Below are 18378 nucleotides of genomic sequence, written 5' to 3'. Positions count from 1 at the left end.
TTGGAGGGGCTTTAAGGCCTCAGGAGACGGTAGTGGCTGCAGAACACCCGATGGGCTGCGGGCAAGGAGGGGACGCCTCGGGCCATGACCAGGTGTCGGGCTGGCAGCGGGCAGGGGCTGCGGGTACCTGGCTGCCCAGGCTGGGCAGGTGCTGGGCTCTGCATGGTTGAAGCAGGGGCGACCCTGGCAGCCTGGACTGAGTTGGCACGTCGCAAACCTGTGGGGGAAAGGAAGTGGACAGTCTGTGTGTTTACACACACGTATACATACATACAAACACGCATAAATATATTCACATGTGCATATGCATAGACACATGAACACACCTACACACATATTCCACATATTCGTGTGCATGTGAGCGAACATTTAGTTAATGTTTCTCATCTGCCGTGGGTTTTACCTCCAAGAGTTGATGCAGCCTTTATGCCCCACAGGGTGGGGGCTCTATTACACCCATTTCACAAATGGGGAAACTGAGGCACATGGGCAAAGGCGCTCCTTCAAGGCCTCTCGGCTGGTTAGTGGCGGTCAGATATTTCTTCTCTGGAGTGTCCCCATTCCTCCCACCGAGCTCTTTGGGACAGAACAGAACAAGGAACTCAGGAGTTCCCAGCACTGGGGAGGCCCCACATTCCTGAAAGAAAGACACCCCCTCCCCTACACACACTTCGTGTATCACTGGGCTGGATCGCACTTTTCCTGAAACAGGATCTTTTTTCCCTGGAAGGACACTGAGTGCGGATGAGGAGTTAACATCCAGGGCGGAGAAAGGAAGAAAAGGACAGGCTCCGGAGCTTCCGGGGGCCACCTGGGGGCGCTCCTGCCTAGGACAGGGCTGGAGGAGTAGAGTTTCATGGGAGGTGATGCTGTGGAGACAGTGGTGGGATATTTGCAATGTGAAATATTTGTCCATGGAAAAACAGGGAAAGCGGTGAACTTGGTTGTGTGTATTCTGTGATCCGCAGAAGCCTTCAGCAGAGCCTCCCTGCAGAGTGAGCCAGCATGGTGTTCACTTCCTTCTGTCTTGCCAAAACTCGAGCCAAGAAGACGGGCTCAGACCCTCGGACACGAGCCCGTATGGGGTAGGAGTGGTGGGGCCGTATGACTTCCCTTCATCTTCCTAAACCTGTCCCCCGGGGGTCCCTGGACAGGCAGTCACTTGGGCCCCGAGCCTGACTTCTGATTCCAAGCTCAGGGCTTGGGGCTCCTCCCGGGGCACCCTGGCCTGGGACATGGGGGTGGCTGCTGGCCTCGCTGGACAGCACAGGTGATGGTCAGGGCTGGGGCGTGAGTGGCCAGAGGAGACCTTTTCCCTCTGTCAGTGTGAGAACCGGGTCTGACAGAAGTGCCGCTGCCAGGTCACCCTCATGGCGAAACCTGCCCCGCGGGGCTCTCACCTGCAGGGCCCCGGCCAGTGTCCCCGGCCGCACCTTGGTCCCAGCTGTCCGCGTCCCGGCTGGCCATGCTCATTCGCGCCTCGGAGGCCCTGCGCACCGGAGGCCCATGGCTTCCTCGCCCAGGAGCGGCGGCCGGCTCAGGGCCTGGAAGGGAAAGTGGGGATTGGATGGGGGAACTGAAGCCGGGGTAGGGGGAGTCTGCAAAGCCCCCTGCCCTCCTGGCCTCAGTGTCCCCTGGACAGGACGGGAGGGATGATGTGCTTTGTGGGATTGGAGAGCTGTTATGTATGGAACTCACGGAGGGGCCCTGCAAACTCACGAGAACTTTTACTTCAAAATTGCCAGTGCCCTCCACCTCCCCTTGGCTGTGGCTTTTGTGTGCCATTACCCAGAATTCTCTTGGCATGCACACACACATGATCACACATGGGTGGAAAAAGAAAGGAACTGTGGGCCGGAGCGATAGTACAGCGATGGTACAAAAGTAAGAAAGGAACTGAGATCGTTGGTGATGGGTTATTCTAGAATGTGCCCCCGGCTCACTTGAACCTCTGCCCAGGATGGCTGGAGAGATTCTGGGGCCTTTATAGCAGTCCTGTGTGCCCCCAGACAGCAACTTTTCACACAGCCAGTCTCACCTACTCTCGCCCTGTCTGTGCTTTGCACTTTCCTTCTCTTTTGGGGGTGCCACACCCAGCGAGTCGCCAGGCCTCCAATGTCTAAGAACTTGACAATGACGGTTTTCAGTCTCCTCAGACTATAGACGGAAATGCTTTACAGAAAGAAGCATTTTCTGTTAAACGAGGAGGGGGCAACTTGGAGTTCTATGGAAGTATTCAGTCCAACCTTCAGTGTAAAATGAGAATGTGGGGGTTCTTGAGTCCCTCAGGAATAGAGCTCAAGTTAAATGGTGTCGAGTGCTCTAATGAGCACCTTCTAGGGGGCAGAGTTGGGCAGTTCAACTCTTGAGCCTGTCAATTCTGACCTTCCTGTCTGAAACACGAAGCACACACAACTCCTGAACATCCTTCAGACATGTTATCACATCGTATTCATCAAGGCGACTGCAATAACTTTATCTGGTCACTGCTAGGGCTCTTGTTCTATTAAGATGTGCTTTCATGTGGAGGCTTTATTTTCTTTTTACAATGTGGTCCCCCTCCCCCACTTATATAATCTCTTTATTAACAAAAACAATTTGCACAAAAGTCATAAGAACGAGAGCAGCAGTGATTTTCTTCAATTTGCTTTCGATTCATCCCTCCACTTTCAGATTTGCCAAAGCTTTACAGAGAAACTCTCAGGGCCCGGGAAGGCTTACTCAGCAGAACCCATCCACCAACCCACCCTCAAGATTCAGTGTACTTTAGGTAGTGGTAGTCTCACAATTTCTAAGTTTAGTCTCCACTTCAGTTTTAACTCAAAACAACCCATCAGGAATGGTGACTACTCAGCCTTTTGGCAGCCTAGTTTTACTATAAAGTTCCCTGGGTTGCCTTCCTGATTTGAATCCATGGTGATCTGTAAGGGGGAATAGAGAAGTCCGAGATCTAATCCCAGAGACTGTCCATCAACTGGGTAAAAATAGGCTTGATGGCAAGGCACCTGCCTGGTAGACCAGTTGGCTGAGACCTGGCCCTGGTCCTAGGTAGACCAGTTGGCTGGGATCTGGCCTTGGTCCTGAAAGAAGGTGTTGCTTTTTATTTTATTTAATTTTATTTTACATTTTTTCTTTTGCTCAGAGCATTTTTATTTTTTATTTATTTATTTGCTTTTTGGGTCATACCTGGAGATGTACAGGAATTACTCCTGGCTCTGCACCCAGGAATTACTCCTGGCGGTGCTCGGGGGACCCTATGGGATGCTGGGAATTGAACCTGGGTCGGCTGCGTGCAAGGCAAACACCCTACCTGCCGGGCTATCACTCCAGCCCGGTGCTGCTTTTTCTTACCTTGAGCCGGAGCCCGGGCAGTGTGCTTGGGCTCAGGGGTGGGCTGCTCGGGGGCAGCAGGCTCATGGACAGGCTGCTGGGGTTTGGTCTTCCTTATAGGCATTGGCTGGGGAAGGACCTGCTTGGGGAAGCCCTTGAAGAACCACGCTCCAGAACGCTTCCACACCTGGGGGAGGAGAGGTGGAAGATGAGGACGTGGCAGGGAGCACCCTCTGCCTTCACGGGTGCTACGTTTTCACTGTGCTCCCTGCCGTCAGCCCATTGATACGAGAGCCAGCATGCTTTTCCTATGTGAGTCACAGAACACTGCGGGAAACTCAACTGAGAGGCCCCCGGGATACCCTTCAGGCACTCACCTCCCTCTGCTCAACGCAGATTTTGCAGAGCCACACGGGGTGCGGGCGGTTGTTGGAGGTCTCCACGCCACACCTGGTGCAGATGTTCTGGGGACAAGACAGTCCACTGCATGCCCCGCTCTGCCAGGCTCTGGGATGCCCGGGTGAGGGAAGAGGCAGGGTGGAGACGCTACTCTCTCTGGGTGGAGCGACAGAGCCAGGACTCCCCTTTCCTCACCCCTCTCCCCTCTCCCACGACCAAGGCCAGTTACAATAAAGCTCCAGTTTGCATCTTAATTCCCAAGGGCTGGGGCCGGGCTGCCCTCTGAGCAAGAGGAATTCGAGAACTTGTCCAGGGCCCCATTTGGACACCCACACAGGAAGGAGCCAAGCACGGGCGCCATAGAGGAAAGGGAAGTGATTCATTTCCCTCCTTAATTTCTTTCTCCTTGCATCCTAAATGGATCTGAGAATAGCCAGATGACGGCCGCAGCTTCTGGGCCTCCAGTGGAGGGAAGTTAGTTGAAGAAACGCTGCGACTGGGTGCTGGAGCATTCATCTGGCTAAGCTTCTTAAAAGTCAAGACAGTCAAGTCAAGGGGCTGGAGCGATAGTACAGCGGGTAGGGCGTTTGCTTTGCACGTGGCAGACCCGAGTTCGATTCCCAGCATCCCATAGGGTCCCCCGAACACCACCAGGAGTAATTCCTGAGTGCATGAGCCAGGAATAACCTCTGTACATCGCCAGGTGTGACCAAAAAAAAATTGAGACAGCCAGAAAAAACGAGCAGGTCATGAAGTCTATCGTTTGACCCACTTGAGCAATGAGACGCTTGGCGGGTCTGACCTGGCGCTAGAGGTCAGGAGTAAGGAGAGGATCAGCCCACCTCCAGTGAACATGCACCACCCCCCACCCTGCTCCTTAGTCTGATGCAGGACTCCGAAAGCCACATTCAGGACCAGCAGGATCTCCGAACCCCCACCCCCAGCTGCCAGCCCCCAAGGTCCTTCCCATCGGAGCTGAGCTCCATAGTGACTGAAGGGGTCCGAGGCACTTCTGGGCCAAACGGGGAGCTGACATGGACGGAGCTGAGCAGAGGAGCAGCAGAAATCACGTCCTGTTGACAACCCTTCTGGGTGCCCGAGCAGCAGGTGGCGGGGCGGGGTGGGGGGACGTACCTTCTTACAGTCTTCACACACGACGCGGGCCGAGCCCAGTGCCCCCAGCTGCTCCCCACACAGGATACAGCGGCTCACCCCGTCCCCCGCCACGTTCTTCCTCATGTTCTCCAGACGGTCCACCAGGCGCCTGGGCACGGAGACAGGCCTCAGAGGAGCCCCTGAGCCAGACCCCCTCCCAGCGTCTCTATCTCTAGCTGACGGCCTTAACCTTTGACCCGGTCCTCTTGGGGAGCTGCTGGTGTGGGTGGCCACACCCCCTCCCCAAATAAAGACTGGTGGAGTTCAGTGACACTGTCAGAGCCCCCAGATGGTGGAGCCCACACAGATGGTGGAGCCCTCTGTGTGTTGGCTTTAGGGGAACCATCTGGCCGAGACCTCTCCAGCTCATGCCACTTTGTCCAGGAAGCCTTCCTGAGCTGCAGGCCTGTTTCTGTCTGCAGGCTCCCTCCAGCTGGATGCCCCCCACAGCAGCCATCGGGGGCACCTTCTCCACCAAACTCTGCCAAGGTTGCTTTATACCCCCTTATGCACCGATCTGCTCCACACTCAGGAAACGGTGCTCTCACCCTCAGATTTGCTCAAACCAGAAACTGGCGGGGTGGGAGGGTCTTCCATACCCCCTGCTCCTTAGTGACCTGCTGAACCCGACAGTGCCAGCGCTCTCCGTCTCCACCCAGCCGGGCACCTTTCGGGCTGGCCCCTCTGCTGATGTGGTGATGCCCCCGCTGCTAAAGTGGGGTGTGAAACGCTGATGGGACCCTCTCGTCCATGCCACTGGCAAGCCCCTGGCCTCGCCTGTCTGGGCCCGGCTTTCACTGCTCTCAGCCAGACACACCAGGTCACCGGGACGCTGGTCAGAAATGAAAAATTCCGCCACTTTCCAGCCAACCGAATCGGATCTGGGAGGAGCCTGGTTTTAGAGCCCCCCAGGGGCATCTGCTGCTCTTCATGGATTCCCCTTCTCTGCTGGCACTGGTCCTCATGGAACCCCAGTTCCCACCAGCCTTGGGAATTTGCACCCTCTGTTCCTTGTGCCTGAAATACAGCCTGGACATCACCACCCTCCACCACACACACACACACACACACACACACACACAGACATAGACACACACTCACACAAGGCACACTCACACACACAGACACACTCACACAGACTCACAGGCACCACACACATACTCACACACACACTCACATACACAGACACACAGAGACACACATAGACACACAGTCACACACAGACACACAGAGACACTCTCACACATAGACACACACTCACACAGAGACACACACACACATACTCTATTCTTTTCTAGGTCCCTCTTGCCTTTCAAAGTTGCCCAGATGTCCCCTCCACTCACAGGTCTTCTCCGTTGCTCTCCCACCCCCCTAGGGGGGGCCTGGCCCCACAAGCATATTTGTCAGAAAGTGGGAGGTGACCTCTGTGGGATACTGGTTCCCTGGGAGACCATCTCCAGCCTCTCTGGACCATGAGCCCCTGGGGTCTGGAGCGCTGCATATCCTCATGGCTGCCCGAAAGGCAGAATCCACAAGTGCATAAATAATGAGGCAGCTGCTCCTTAAGCTCGTGCCCTCCGAGTTCAGGTAGTGCCAGAGCCCAATGGGTGCCACTGGGCGCTTACTCGATGCCTGGTGGGGTACGGAGAGCTCTGCCCCACCCCCACTCTGGAGGCAGGACCTCCCCCTATGCTGGTACCCAGAGGCCCGGGGAGCCCCTGGCTGCACCGAGGCGGCTTGGCCAGGCAAAGCCGAGAACCAGCGGTTGCGAGCATCCCGCTGGTGTCTCGCAACTAAACAGTCCCACATTGCTGGTGAACACGCAGATTCAGAAACACCAGGTCCGGGTGCGAGCCAGCAGCTGTTTCCAGAAGCTCCCACTCAATCCTGCGCGACTCTCATGTCCAGTCCCAGTGACCTAGTGGGGGCCCTGTGTCCATCCCGGTGGGCCCGGCTGGGGCCGGAGTCTTCCTGCTAGCAGGCCCAGAAGCGCCGCATCCTGGTTCCAGAACCAATAGCGCCGTGCTGCAGGCTCCTGCAGGCCACCTGCTGCCTTGCGAGCACTGTGCGCTGTTGATATAAATAGCAGCTTCTCCCCTGGGCCGGCACTGGAGGCAGAGCCGCCGTGGCTGTGGCCAGCCAAGGCCCCGGATGGCTGGTTGGCGCCTCCCTGGGCCCCCCACTGACAGAGCCACTGAGGAGGTGATGCACACAGCCCGCCCCGGGCTCCCTGGAAACTGTGCAGATGGTGGGGGGAGCACGGAAGCAGGAGCAAGCTCTGGGCACAGCTCCAACACCCGAACCAGCCCGGTGCCCCATGCCAGGCTCAGCTGCAGTGATACATGTGTGCTTTCATTCCTGGGGTAAAGGCTGTGCTCAGGGGCTCCTGGCTCTGCACTCAGGGATCACTTCTGATGGTGTCCAGAGCACCGTATTGGGTGCCAGGGATCGAACCTGGGTCACCCCTGTGCAAGACAGAGCCCTACCTGCTGTGCTATCACTCCAGTCCACTAGGGGCCATTATTGTCCCTATTTTCCTAGTGAGGAAACTGAGGCACAAGGGAGGAATGATTCTCCCCACCCTCGGGCACAAGGCTCAGATGGGGTCCCAGTACCCATCTCCGGAGTCCCTGTTCTTCCTGACTGCTGTGGGGCCAGCAAGTGAGACAGAACCTTCTACACAGCGACCATGTCCCCTCCGCCCCTTGCTCGGTGGAACCCTGGACCACGGGCAAGTCCCAAGCTGCCATTTGTCCCCACCACTCCACGGGGACTTGTCCTGCATCTCCTCTGCTTCCCCTAAGGGCCAGCCACACGGGTGGACACACTGGGGTCCAGCCCTGGATTCAGCCCCTCAGCAGTGGGTGGACGAGGCCCCACAGAGCACCCGGCCTTCTCCCGTCCCCACTGCCCAGGCTGGACAGGGGAGGGCTTGGTTCTAGAGCATGGAGACGGGGAGAGGTTTGCCCGGGGATGCTCACGCAGGCCTGCGGTCCAGTTCTCTGCTAGGGCGAGAATCTCTGTGACCCCCGCAGTTCCCATGCTCCCCTCACCCCTGAGATCACCCGGCCAGGTGGGGCTGACGTTAGAGGACCATGGGCTTCGCTGGGCAAATTCTGGGGCTTCCCTGCTGCTCCTGGGCAGACGGGGCCATTGCAGAACCACACTCTGACCTGCCCCTGCAAACACCTGCTCCTTCCTCCACGCACTCCCAAGAGCCCGTGGGTTCTATTAACACGTGTTGGACGGGGCGGCCCACTGGCCTGAGTCAGCAGTGGCAAAGACGCAGAACGGTGGCGGAGGTAAGGCATCATCCCGAGAGGCTGTGGCAGCCGGGGTGCGAGGCCTCACGCAGGCCGCCCCATGTGGACACCCCCTTGGGCTGGGGGACCTGCTAGGGGGCCACGCGCCAGGGGGCACAGAGCAAAGAAGAAAAGCTTCTCGGGAAACTAAGTGGAAACAAGGACGGGAGTTACGAGCCACCCAGCCCCGCCCCGGGAGGAATGGCGGCTGTCCCCAGAACTGGCAAGGGTCCTCAGTGTCCCCATGAAAACGCCCTCCGCTCCCCCCCCCCGCCCCGCACCCTATCACCCCGCAGGCATTGAGAGAATCAGGAACAGCTCAGGGGGGCTTGACTTGCTCAGCTATGGGTCTGCGGTGGGAGGCGGTGCTCCTACCGGGCTACTGCGCAGGGACGGCCCCCCAAACGCACCAGGCACCTGAGACCCCTCCCCAGGGCCAGGTCTGGACTTGTCTCTGTCCAGCTGCAGCTGCGGCCATCAGAGGTGGCCGGCCTGGGCCTGCGGGGATGGGGTGGGGCGGTCAGCTTCCCCGCTGTACGGGTTCAGCCAAGCAACACGTGCCCCCCCCCCCCGCCTGCCCCCTGCAACTGCAGGATGGATAAATGGGTGGTGCCAAATGTATAATGGGGAGGGCACACTGCCAATTCTGGAGCCGGCTATTTCCCAGCTCTGCAACCCCAAGAAGGTACCAGCACCTTTCTGAGTCTTTTTTTTTTTAAAAAAAATGCAAATGTGGACAAGCAGAGTCCTCTTAGAACTGCTGCAAAAACAACTCTGAGCGGGCCGGGGTGGGGCGCGGGGAATGTCCGCATCAAGTTGATCAAACTTGGCGAGACTGAAGCTGGGTGCGGCGCCATCTGCTGGGAAGAGGGCCGCTGCCCTTTCGGGGGCTGCCCTGTGGGGTGTCGCAGGACCCTGTCCTGAGATGACTGAGCGGCTCTGCCAGAGGCCGGCAGCTGACATGTGGCCGCGGGCGGCTCAGACTCATTAATTCTCGCTGCTGTCAATGCCTGCCTGGTCCCCCCTGGGGAGTCGCGGGCCCATCTCTCTCCGTGATGGATGGATGGCTGCCTGGGCTCCTGGCTGGGGCTCGGGGCTGGCGGGGAGAGGTGACGGCAAGGGAAGGGCAGCCAGGGGCCCAGCTGGGCTCACACGGGCCGTGTGGGACAAGGTGCCGGGTCCTTGTAAGCCAGGGAGGGTCCCTGCCTTTGGGCAGAGCAGAGCAGGGGAGGTCGGCTCCACGGCTTGTCCCATTTTGCAGACGGGGAAAGCAAGGAACACAGGTAGGTGTGAGTGATGGACACGAGGGCGAGCCCCTGCCAGGAGTGGCGAGAACAAGATGAGTTGGGGGCCAGCATGGAGCTGTCCGAACCCCACACTCTGCTCTGGAAGAAGCGAGTCCTGGGCTCTGCCTAACCCCCCGCCTGCCCGGGATGTTACAAAGCATTGATTTAACTGAGGAACTACTTAGCAATCTTCAATTTGGGGGCTTTAGAATCCTCCACAAACCCTGACGAAATCTAATCATAGTTTCTTAAAAATATTTTAAAAAACGCAGCCAGGGCTGGAGCGACAGTACAGCAGAGAGGACACTTGCCTTGCACACGGCTGACCCAGGCTGGATCCCTGGCATCCCCCCGGGTCCCCGAAGCCCGACAGGAACAGGAGTGACTCCTGAGCAACACCGGGTGTGGCCCCCGAACAAGCAAACCGTGTCTAGAGAATCAGGGTGCCCCTCCCCAAGCACCCACCCACACGCCTGACGGCATCGACAGCCCCCGGGGGTCCGGGTGAGAGGGAGGGGCGCCATCCCTCAGAGAGAGGACAGGGCGGCCCCGTCACACCTTGTCACACCGGCCGCGGGTCTGTCTCTGCCCGCACGCGGGGGGGAGTCGGGGCCCGAACAAGTGACAGAGGGACCGAGACGGAGAAGGGCCCGGACCCCGCCAGGCCCCACCGGCGACAGGCCTGGCGGGGTCCCCGCGCGGGCGCCGAGGGTGACGACAGCCCTGAGCCCTGCGACCCGACTGCCGCGGGGGGACGCCGGGCAGGCAACGGGGCGCGGCCGGGCCGGAAGGGAGACGAGGCGGCGGAGGGGCTGTCGGGGAGCGACCCCCGTGGACTCCTCAGGCGCAGGCTTCCTCCCCCTGCGCCCCGCCCCCCACGCCGCTCCCCACCTCGGGAGACGCAGGGCGGGCCCGGCCCAGGGCGCGGGCGGCAGCCCCTCACCCGGGCGAGGCGCCGCTGGCGGCATCTGGCCGGCTGCCAGCCGTCGCCGTGTGGGCCTCTCAGCAGCCCCCTGCGCCCCCCGAGACCCGTCTGTGGGCGTCCCTGCTGCGTCCCCGCGCCCAACCCCGAGCCAGAGTGGGCCCCCCCTCTCGCTTCCCGGCCCCTCGCGGGCGCCTGGCAGCCCGGTCCTGTCAGGCGGGCGGACGCCCACGCTGACGTGCAGCCCACCCCTCAGCGCCAGCCCACCCCGCGCAGCCCCGCCCCCTCAGGACTCGCCTCCCCCGCGCAGCCCCGCCCCCTCAGCACCCACCTCCCCCGCGCAGCCCCGCCCCCTCAGTGCCCGCCTCCCCCGCGCAGCCCCGCCCCCTCAGGACTCGCCTCCCTTATCAGCCCCGCCCCCTCAGCACCCACCTCCCCCGCGCAGCCCCGCCTCCTCAGTGTCCACCTCCCCCGCGCAGCCCCGCCCCCTCAGCGCCCGCCTCCCCCGAGCAGCCCCGCCCCCTCAGGACTCTCCTCCCTGATCAGCCCCGCCCCCTCAGAACCCACCTCCCCGCGCAGCCCCGCCCCCTAAGCGCCCACCTCCCCCGCGCAGCTCCGCCCCCTCAGTGCTCACCTCCCCCGCGCAGCCCCTCTCCCTCAGTGCCCGCCTCCCCCGCGCAGCCCCGCCCCTCAGAGCCCGCCTCCCCGATCAGCCCCGCCCCCTCAGAACCCACCTCCCCCGCGCAGCCCCGCCCCCTAAGCGCCCACCTCCCCCGCGCAGCTCCGCCCTCTCAGTGCTCACCTCCCCCGCGCAGCCCCTCTCCCTCAGTGCCCACCTCCCCCGCGCAGCTCCGCCCCCTCAGCGCCCGCCTCTCCGCGCAGCTCCGCCCCGACGGCGCCCGCCTCAGCGTTGTGGCTCCGCCCCCTCGACACCCGCCTCCCCCCTTTCCCCCAACCCCGAGCAGCTCCGCCCCCTCAGTGCCCGCCTCCCCTGCGCAGCTCCGCCCCGACGGCGCCCGCCTCACCGTTGTAGCTCCGCCCCCTCGACACCCGCCTCACCCGCGTAGGTCCGCCCCGACGGCGCCCGCCTCGCCCGGCAGCCCGCCCTGACTGCGCCCGCCTCACACGCGCGGCCTCTGTCCCCACAGCCCCCGCCGCCCCCGCGCAGCCCGCCCGGCCCCCCGGCGCGCGCCTCACCCGATGCGCTCCTGCTCCATGGCCTCCATCTTCTCGGCGCGCGCGATCACGCTGTTGATGATCTCCTTCTCCTCGTCCGTCAGCTCCTCCTGCGTCCGCTGGCCCGCGGGCTGCCCGCTGGGGTGCGCGGTCCAGCCCCCCTGCAGCCTGGAAGGGCAGCGGAGCAGCGTGAGCCCGCGGGGCCGGGAAGCCGTCCGCTGCGGGGCTCTGGGCCGAGTCAGCCCTCCTGCAGCCTCCTCCGTGGCTCGTGTGAGCACTGGGCACGAGCCCCCTTCTCGGGGTCCCAGGACTCATGCTCACGAGTGCTCAGCCCGTGGCGAGCCACCCCCATTACGTGGTTTGCGGGAAACTCACGGAAACGGGCGGGGAGGGGTGGGGGACAAGGGCGTGCTCGGGCCGGAGGCCCACCGGCAGAATGTGTGCTGGCTGTGGGGGAGGGGTGCAACTGGAAGCTGTTTGCAGGGTGGGGTCACACATGGTAGTGCTCAGGGTGGACTCCTGGCTCCGTGCTCAGCGAACACTCCTGGTGGGCTTGGAGGACTCTCTGCGGTCTGCACCCGGGTTGGCCGCGTGCAGGACAGGTGCCCTGATGCCCCACGACCCCTCCAGCCCTAATGTCTGGATCTGCCCTGACACCCCGAGCCCCTCAGCAGGGGCAGAAACAGGATTCCGTGGCTACTCAGAACAGTACCCCAGGAAGAGAAGGCTGTTAAGTGTCCATCACAGGCTCTCGGCCGGCAGACAGAGGCCCAGGGTAGCGACCTCAGGCGCATGGGCCGGAAACTGGTTGCGGGGCGCTGGCCTGCCCCGTGTGGGGAGAAGGCGCAAAACCGTTCAGGGGCTCCGGCAGGAATCTTGGCAAAACATTTTCTTTTTTCTGTCATTGTCATTCTTTGAGGACCTGCTGCCGCTTCCCTGCACTAGTCCCCAGTGTCCTCCACGGCCCAGTAAACACTCAGTGGCCGCAGAGGCAGAACCGCGGGGAAGGCGCACTTGCCTTGCCCTTGTGGGCAAGCCGGGTTCCATCTCCGGCATCCCTTAGGGCCCCCGAGCACCCGCAGGTGTGGCAAAAGCAGAAAACAAAAAGAAGATCCCCAGAGGGCCCCAGCCTGAGCCTCCGAGGGCCCTGCGGGGGCAGGGGGCGCCCCAGATGGGCAGCCTGTGGGCAGTCTCTCCCAGGCCTGTATCAGTGCCCTGAGCGGTGAGGCAGGGAGGCCAGCGGTGCCACCGGGCCGCCGGGGATTCAGGGTGAGGATGCAGGGGACGGGAGGCAGCTGCTCCTTCCGGCTCCTGGCTCCTCCTCAATCCCTTCATCAAGCCAAATAAATGCCCTCAGCCACTTTTTTTTTTTTGCTTTTTGGGTCACACCTCGCAATGCACAGGGGTTACTCCTGGCTCTGCACTCAGGAATTACTCCTGGCGGTGCTCAGGGGACCATATGGGATGCTGGGGATCGAACCCGGGTCGGCCGCGTGCAAGGCAAACGCCCTCCCCACTGTGCTATCGCTCCAGCCCCCCAGCCACTTTTTTTTATTGCTCAGGGATTACTCCTGGCAGTGCTTGGAGGACAATGTGGGATGCCGGGGATCGAACCCGGGTGGGCCATGTGCAAGGTGAAGGCCCTCCCTGCTGTACTATGGCTCCAGCCCCTGCCCTCAGCTCTTTAGCATGGGACAAAGGACCCCATGAACATCTGTGACCCCCCCCCCACACACACACCCTTGCTGGGAACTGGGGTGGTGGCAGGGTGTGTGTGTGATGCTGGATTGGACTCCACCCAGCCTGTGCCACAGGCATGTAGAGCACACACGCCAAAAAGCACTACAAGCTCCGTGTGTTTCTCTCTCCCCCTCTTCAGTGCCCCGGTGGGAGAGGCTGACCCCCCTTCCCTGCGGGAGAGGGGCCGTGGAGCCCCGAGGCGAGCCCTGCCCACCCGCGTCCTCCGGGGACATCCCCCAGGGCAAACTCCTGGCTGCAGCGGAGCAGTCACTGGCCGCCGTCGAACGGCCGCTGGTTTTGAGACAGGAAGCGGCCCGCCAAGGTCAGCCCAGCCCCTGGACACGGAATAACTGTCCGGCGGCGCCAACTGTTTTGTGGTTTGTTTGGGGGCCACACCTGGCGATGCTCAGGGCTCACTCCTGGCTCTGTGCTCAGGAATCACTCCTGGTGGGGCTCGGGGAACTGTCTGGGGTGCTGGGGATTGAACGTGGGTCAGCAGTGTTCAAGGCAAACGTTTTCCCCACAGTCCTATCACTCCGGCACCTCAGCCCCAAGTTTGTTTGTTTGTTTGTTTGTTTTGCTTTTGGGGCCACACCCGGCGATGCCCAGGGGTTCCTCCTGACTCTGCACTCAGGAATCACCCCTGGCGGTGCTCAGGGGACCATAGGGGATGCTGGGAATCCCCTGCATCCCCGAACTTGGGTCTGCCGCGTGCAAGGCAAAAGCCCTCCCTGCTGTGCTATCGCTCCAGCCCCGACAGCCCCAAGTTTCAGGGTGGCGCTGACCCAGCAGCGGGCACCAAGCACCTTCTCCAGAGAAGTCGCTCTGACTCAGCGCAGCCTGCCCATGGCCTGACCCACATCCCCGTCCTCCAGTTTCTCTCCCGAATAGGAACGTCTCAGTCGAGAGCTTCGCTGCTAACAAGCCACCGCACGTTGGAGATGGAGGGAGTGTGGCGGGAGCCCCGGAAGCAGCTCGGAGACCCACTTTGCCTGCACGCAGGCCCCCTGCAGGCTGTCCCAGGAGGGGTCAGAAGGCAAGGTCGCCGCCGGGGGCCCGGCCCCGAGGGGAATTCAGTGCTGGCCTCTCTCGCCCCGGGGCCACCTTGATCCTTCGCCCCAGGCGCACGGCACTGCGGAGCAAATGCCCACCAGATGTCTCTATTAATGAGCCGGCGGCCCCCAAGGAGCCGCATGATGGAAAGGCTGTCGGGGCGCAGAAGCTCTGGAGCGTTAAACAGCCGCCACTCGGAAAATTAATCCCTTTCCTTCCCTTTCTTCCTCTGCAGCCCGCCCACACCCCGGGAGGCCCACCCAGGCCGGTCGTGAAGGAGGCCAGGGCTCCGGGGAGGGCAGCTGACCCCAGGACGCTTTGCACCGTCCTGAGGGCCAACGGGCCCTTTCGGGGGTCCGTCAGCGGATGCGGGGTCCCACGCCCCCGCTAACCCTGTAAATCACAGTGACGGTTTTGTCCCACTCAGATGCCTCTGTGGGCTTCACCTTGCTGGGTCCCTGTTAGGAACTCTTGCCCTCTTGGGTGTATCCATCACGACTTCCAGAAAGTTCTCTCATCGTGCCTCCTCAAGTCTGACCCTGGCACCCCTCTGGGGTCTCACAACCCCCGGGGAGAGTTTTGCTTTGTTGGGTCCCCACTGGGAACTCTGCTGCCCCACTCCTGCTCCTGCCCCCAACGTATCCATCATGGCTTCCAGAAAGTTCTTCCATCAGGCCTCCTCAAATCTTGCCCCGGGAACCCCTCTGTGGTCCCACAACCCCCCAGGAGGTGCTGCAGGAGCTCTTGGCACACCAGGAAGCAGGGCTCAGCCACTCCCGACCCGTTTGATGGTGACCTCCGTGGACACACGGTCACCCTTGGGCTGTCCTGTAACGGGGCAGTGCCCAGGGCCACCGCTCAGCTCCAGGCTCCGGCTTGCAGCTCGGTGCCGGGTTCCACATGTCACGGGAAAGGGGTGGGGAGTGGGGAGAACATCTTTCTGCAGTGTCTGACCGTGCCTGCAACAGCCCAGATGCTCAGGGATCGCCTCCAGGCCCAGGTCTGTCTGTCGCATTTAGGAACTGGATCCAGGGTCAAGTGCAGAGGTTGGGAGCACTTCAGGTGAGCCGCTGCCCGCCCCGAGTGGGGACTCGGGGGTCACCTGACGGTGCCCCCATGCTCCAGGCTGCACCAGCTCAGCGTGGCTCACGGGAAGCCCTTTTCTTATCTCTGGACAGTGGCCCTTGGCAAGACCCTGCGGGGACAGGACTCAGCATGGCCACAAAGGTGCTGTGATCTTTGTCATCGCCAAGTGATAGCTGAGGTGAGAATCAAACCAAGGCCTGAAGATCAAGTTCCCAGGCTCTGACAAAGACGGGGGTGGGGGCTTCCTGGCAGTGCTCAGGTCAGGGGCTGAGTCTCAGCCACGGGCTGGTGGTTCAGTGCGAGGGTCTGAGGATGTGGCAGTGCTTGGGCCCTGCAGGGCCAGGGACCCCCAGGCTGCACCCCGGAGTGCTGGGATGGAGGGGGGCAGGTGGTACCGGCGGGAACCAAACCTGGGTCACTGACAAGCTGGTGCCCGCCTCAACCACTGAACCTCCCAGCCCCTAATCAGGATTTTTTCTTTTTTTACTTCATGCTCCTCCTCGTCATGGAGGTGGTGGCTGTTTTTATAATAATTTGAATTTTTTTTAGGTATATAACAGTTGCTGCTCCCGCCGGGGCCAGAGCCAGAGTTCAGCAGGTAAGGAGCACTATTGCATGCAGCCAACCCGAGTTCTGTCCCTGGTACCCCATAAGGTCCCCTGAGCACTGCCAGGAGTGATCATGGAGCACAGAGGCCTGAGCACTGCTGAGTATGGCCCCCAAACAGAACACACACACACAAATTTATTTTTCTTTCCCCTTTCTAAACCATTCCACTTTCATAGAATAACATCACATGAGACTGACGCCCAAGGACAGTAGACACAAGGTCCAGGAATATTGCCCCATAGTTGGCAGCCTGCCTCAGGAGAGGGGGAGAAGGCAGCTGGGAGAGAGAAGGGGTCACTGAGTCAATGATGGGTGGAGGAATTGTTCAGGATGGGAGATGTGTGCTGAAAGTAGATAAAGGGCCAAACGTGATAGCTCTCAGTATCTGTATTGCAAACCATAACGCCCCAAAGTAGAGAGAGAGAGTATGGGAAAAATTGTCTGCCACAGAGGCCGGGGGAGGGTTGGGGTGGTGGTGGGGGGGATACTGGGGACATTGGTGGTGGAAAATGTGCACTGGTGGAGAGATGGGTGTTCAATGACTGAAACTCAAACACGAAAGCTTTGTATAACTGTATCTAACGGTGATTCAATAAAAATAAAAAGAAAAAAGAAAGTCAATGCTAATTATTTAGTAATAACTAAAAAAATAAACCAACCCATTCCTCTTTAGGGACAAGAGAGAAAATCCAGTTTGTAGAAAAGGAAATCTCCCCTGACCCCCCCCACCCTCAGCATCTCCGCCCCCCCCCCGCCACACAAACACAAATACTCACTGTTCTTTATCACTGAAGGAAGGCAAAGAGGAGAGAAAGGGAGGGGGGGGGAGAAAGAAATGAGCAAAGTTAGGAAAGAATTCTCAGACCGAGACCAACGAGGAGGAACACCCACAGCTCTGCACACGACAGTGACCTACTTCCATTTTCCTCCCGGTAATTATCTTATTTTAGCGCAGCAGAAACAAGGCCGCAGCGACGTGGGCTTGTACAATCTATAGTTTTGCTGAAAATGGCCCGTCAGTCCAGCTCGTTAATGAACAGAGCCGCCGCCGAAGCATTTGAGTAACGGTCTCCTGTCAGGAGTCGTCCCTGGAGCTAACAGGGCCGCCCGTACTCCGGCGATCAGGAGAACCCGGAGGCACAAGGCAGGGAGCCCAGAGGCACTTGGATCATCCAGAGGTCGATCCTGTGCTGCTGTGGCCCGAGGAGGCAGGTTCGTACACCCTAGGAGGGGCCCCTTGGCCAGATGCAGCCACAAGCAGGACTTCAGACTGCGGCGCACGCTGGGCGCACACTTGAAAGCCACAGAGACATTCTACTTTGGCTCCCCTCGGCCAGTGGCAGACCCATGGCCCTAACTGAGTCTCCATCAAGCACCCATACGAGGCGTTTCAAACACTTGGGGGTACCAGCGGGCTGAGGGAGAGCAAGTTCTCTGGACATCACCCACGGAGTAAGTGACCCTGGCGGGCTCACTGTCAAATGCCCAGAGTTCTTCATTTGCTGCAGAAAGACATCCAGAGCCTCTGCATTAGCACCTCTGGAGCAGACACGGTAGTGTGTGTGTGTGTGTGTGTGTGTGTGTGTGTGTGTGTGTGCGTGTGTGTTCATGTGTGCATATGTGTTCATATGCGTGCATGTGTGCACACATGTGCATGCATGTATGCGTGCATGATGACTATGATTCACCCGTTTGCATTTATTGGGAAATAATTTTAATATCTGCAGAAAATGCTGCGCAATCATGCCAGCCAGCTACATTTCGAATGCCGTGATGGTTCTCGGGAGCCCGGAGCGGGTGAGTAAGCCGCGTCAGCTCACGGCAGGTTCCAATTCCATAGTCAGGCAAATTGTTTGGCTCTCAGTTGGCTGGAGGAAGCCCTGATGGAGGGATTTTAATTAACTGACATTCCTAAAAATCAAATAAATGTCCCCCAGCCATCCTTCAGGTGACTATTTATCTCAGAGAAACACATTTGGGGTGGTGGGGGTGGTGGCTGGAATAGACTTTTCAAAGTTAGTCTGACTCTGAAAGGACGGGAATGGACGCGCTTAGGCCAGAGTTTCTTGTGGAAAAAGCCGTTGAGTTCCCGGCATCTGCAAAGCGGTGAGGAGTGGGAGGGTGAGGGGGGAGGCAGCAGCAGAAGCAGGAATGGGGCTTGAACCACCTCAAGAGGCCAAAGCAGCCCCTTCGCTGTGCAGTCAGGGGGTGCCAGAAGGGAGGAATTCTATAACACCCCCTTTCCCAGAGAAATTGTAAGGGAATTTTCCGACCCCTCCCCCTGCCCCGCTGTTTCCAAACAAAATCTGAGTTCCCCAAG

At 60.2% G+C, this 18378-nt stretch overlaps 1 protein-coding gene across 1 annotated transcript in view; it reads right to left on the bottom strand.

The window, feature by feature from the left end:
• Nucleotides 1-18378, bottom strand: part of RPH3A (rabphilin 3A) — a 59480-nt gene that overhangs the window by 12609 nt on the left and 28493 nt on the right. The window contains exons 4-10 of the mRNA XM_055146628.1: nucleotides 16835-16846; nucleotides 11592-11738; nucleotides 4864-4993; nucleotides 3708-3794; nucleotides 3352-3517; nucleotides 1401-1544; nucleotides 128-217 (exon numbers count right to left, since the gene is read on the bottom strand). Coding sequence (XP_055002603.1) covers nucleotides 128-217; nucleotides 1401-1544; nucleotides 3352-3517; nucleotides 3708-3794; nucleotides 4864-4993; nucleotides 11592-11738; nucleotides 16835-16846 — 776 coding nt within the window. The remainder of the gene's footprint in view (nucleotides 1-127; nucleotides 218-1400; nucleotides 1545-3351; nucleotides 3518-3707; nucleotides 3795-4863; nucleotides 4994-11591; nucleotides 11739-16834; nucleotides 16847-18378) is intronic.

This window comes from Sorex araneus, chromosome 9, assembly GCF_027595985.1.
Source record: "Sorex araneus isolate mSorAra2 chromosome 9, mSorAra2.pri, whole genome shotgun sequence".
Lineage (NCBI taxonomy): Eukaryota > Metazoa > Chordata > Mammalia > Eulipotyphla > Soricidae > Sorex > Sorex araneus.
Note: the sequence above shows the minus strand (reverse complement) of the source record. Positions and strands in the feature narration are given on the sequence as shown.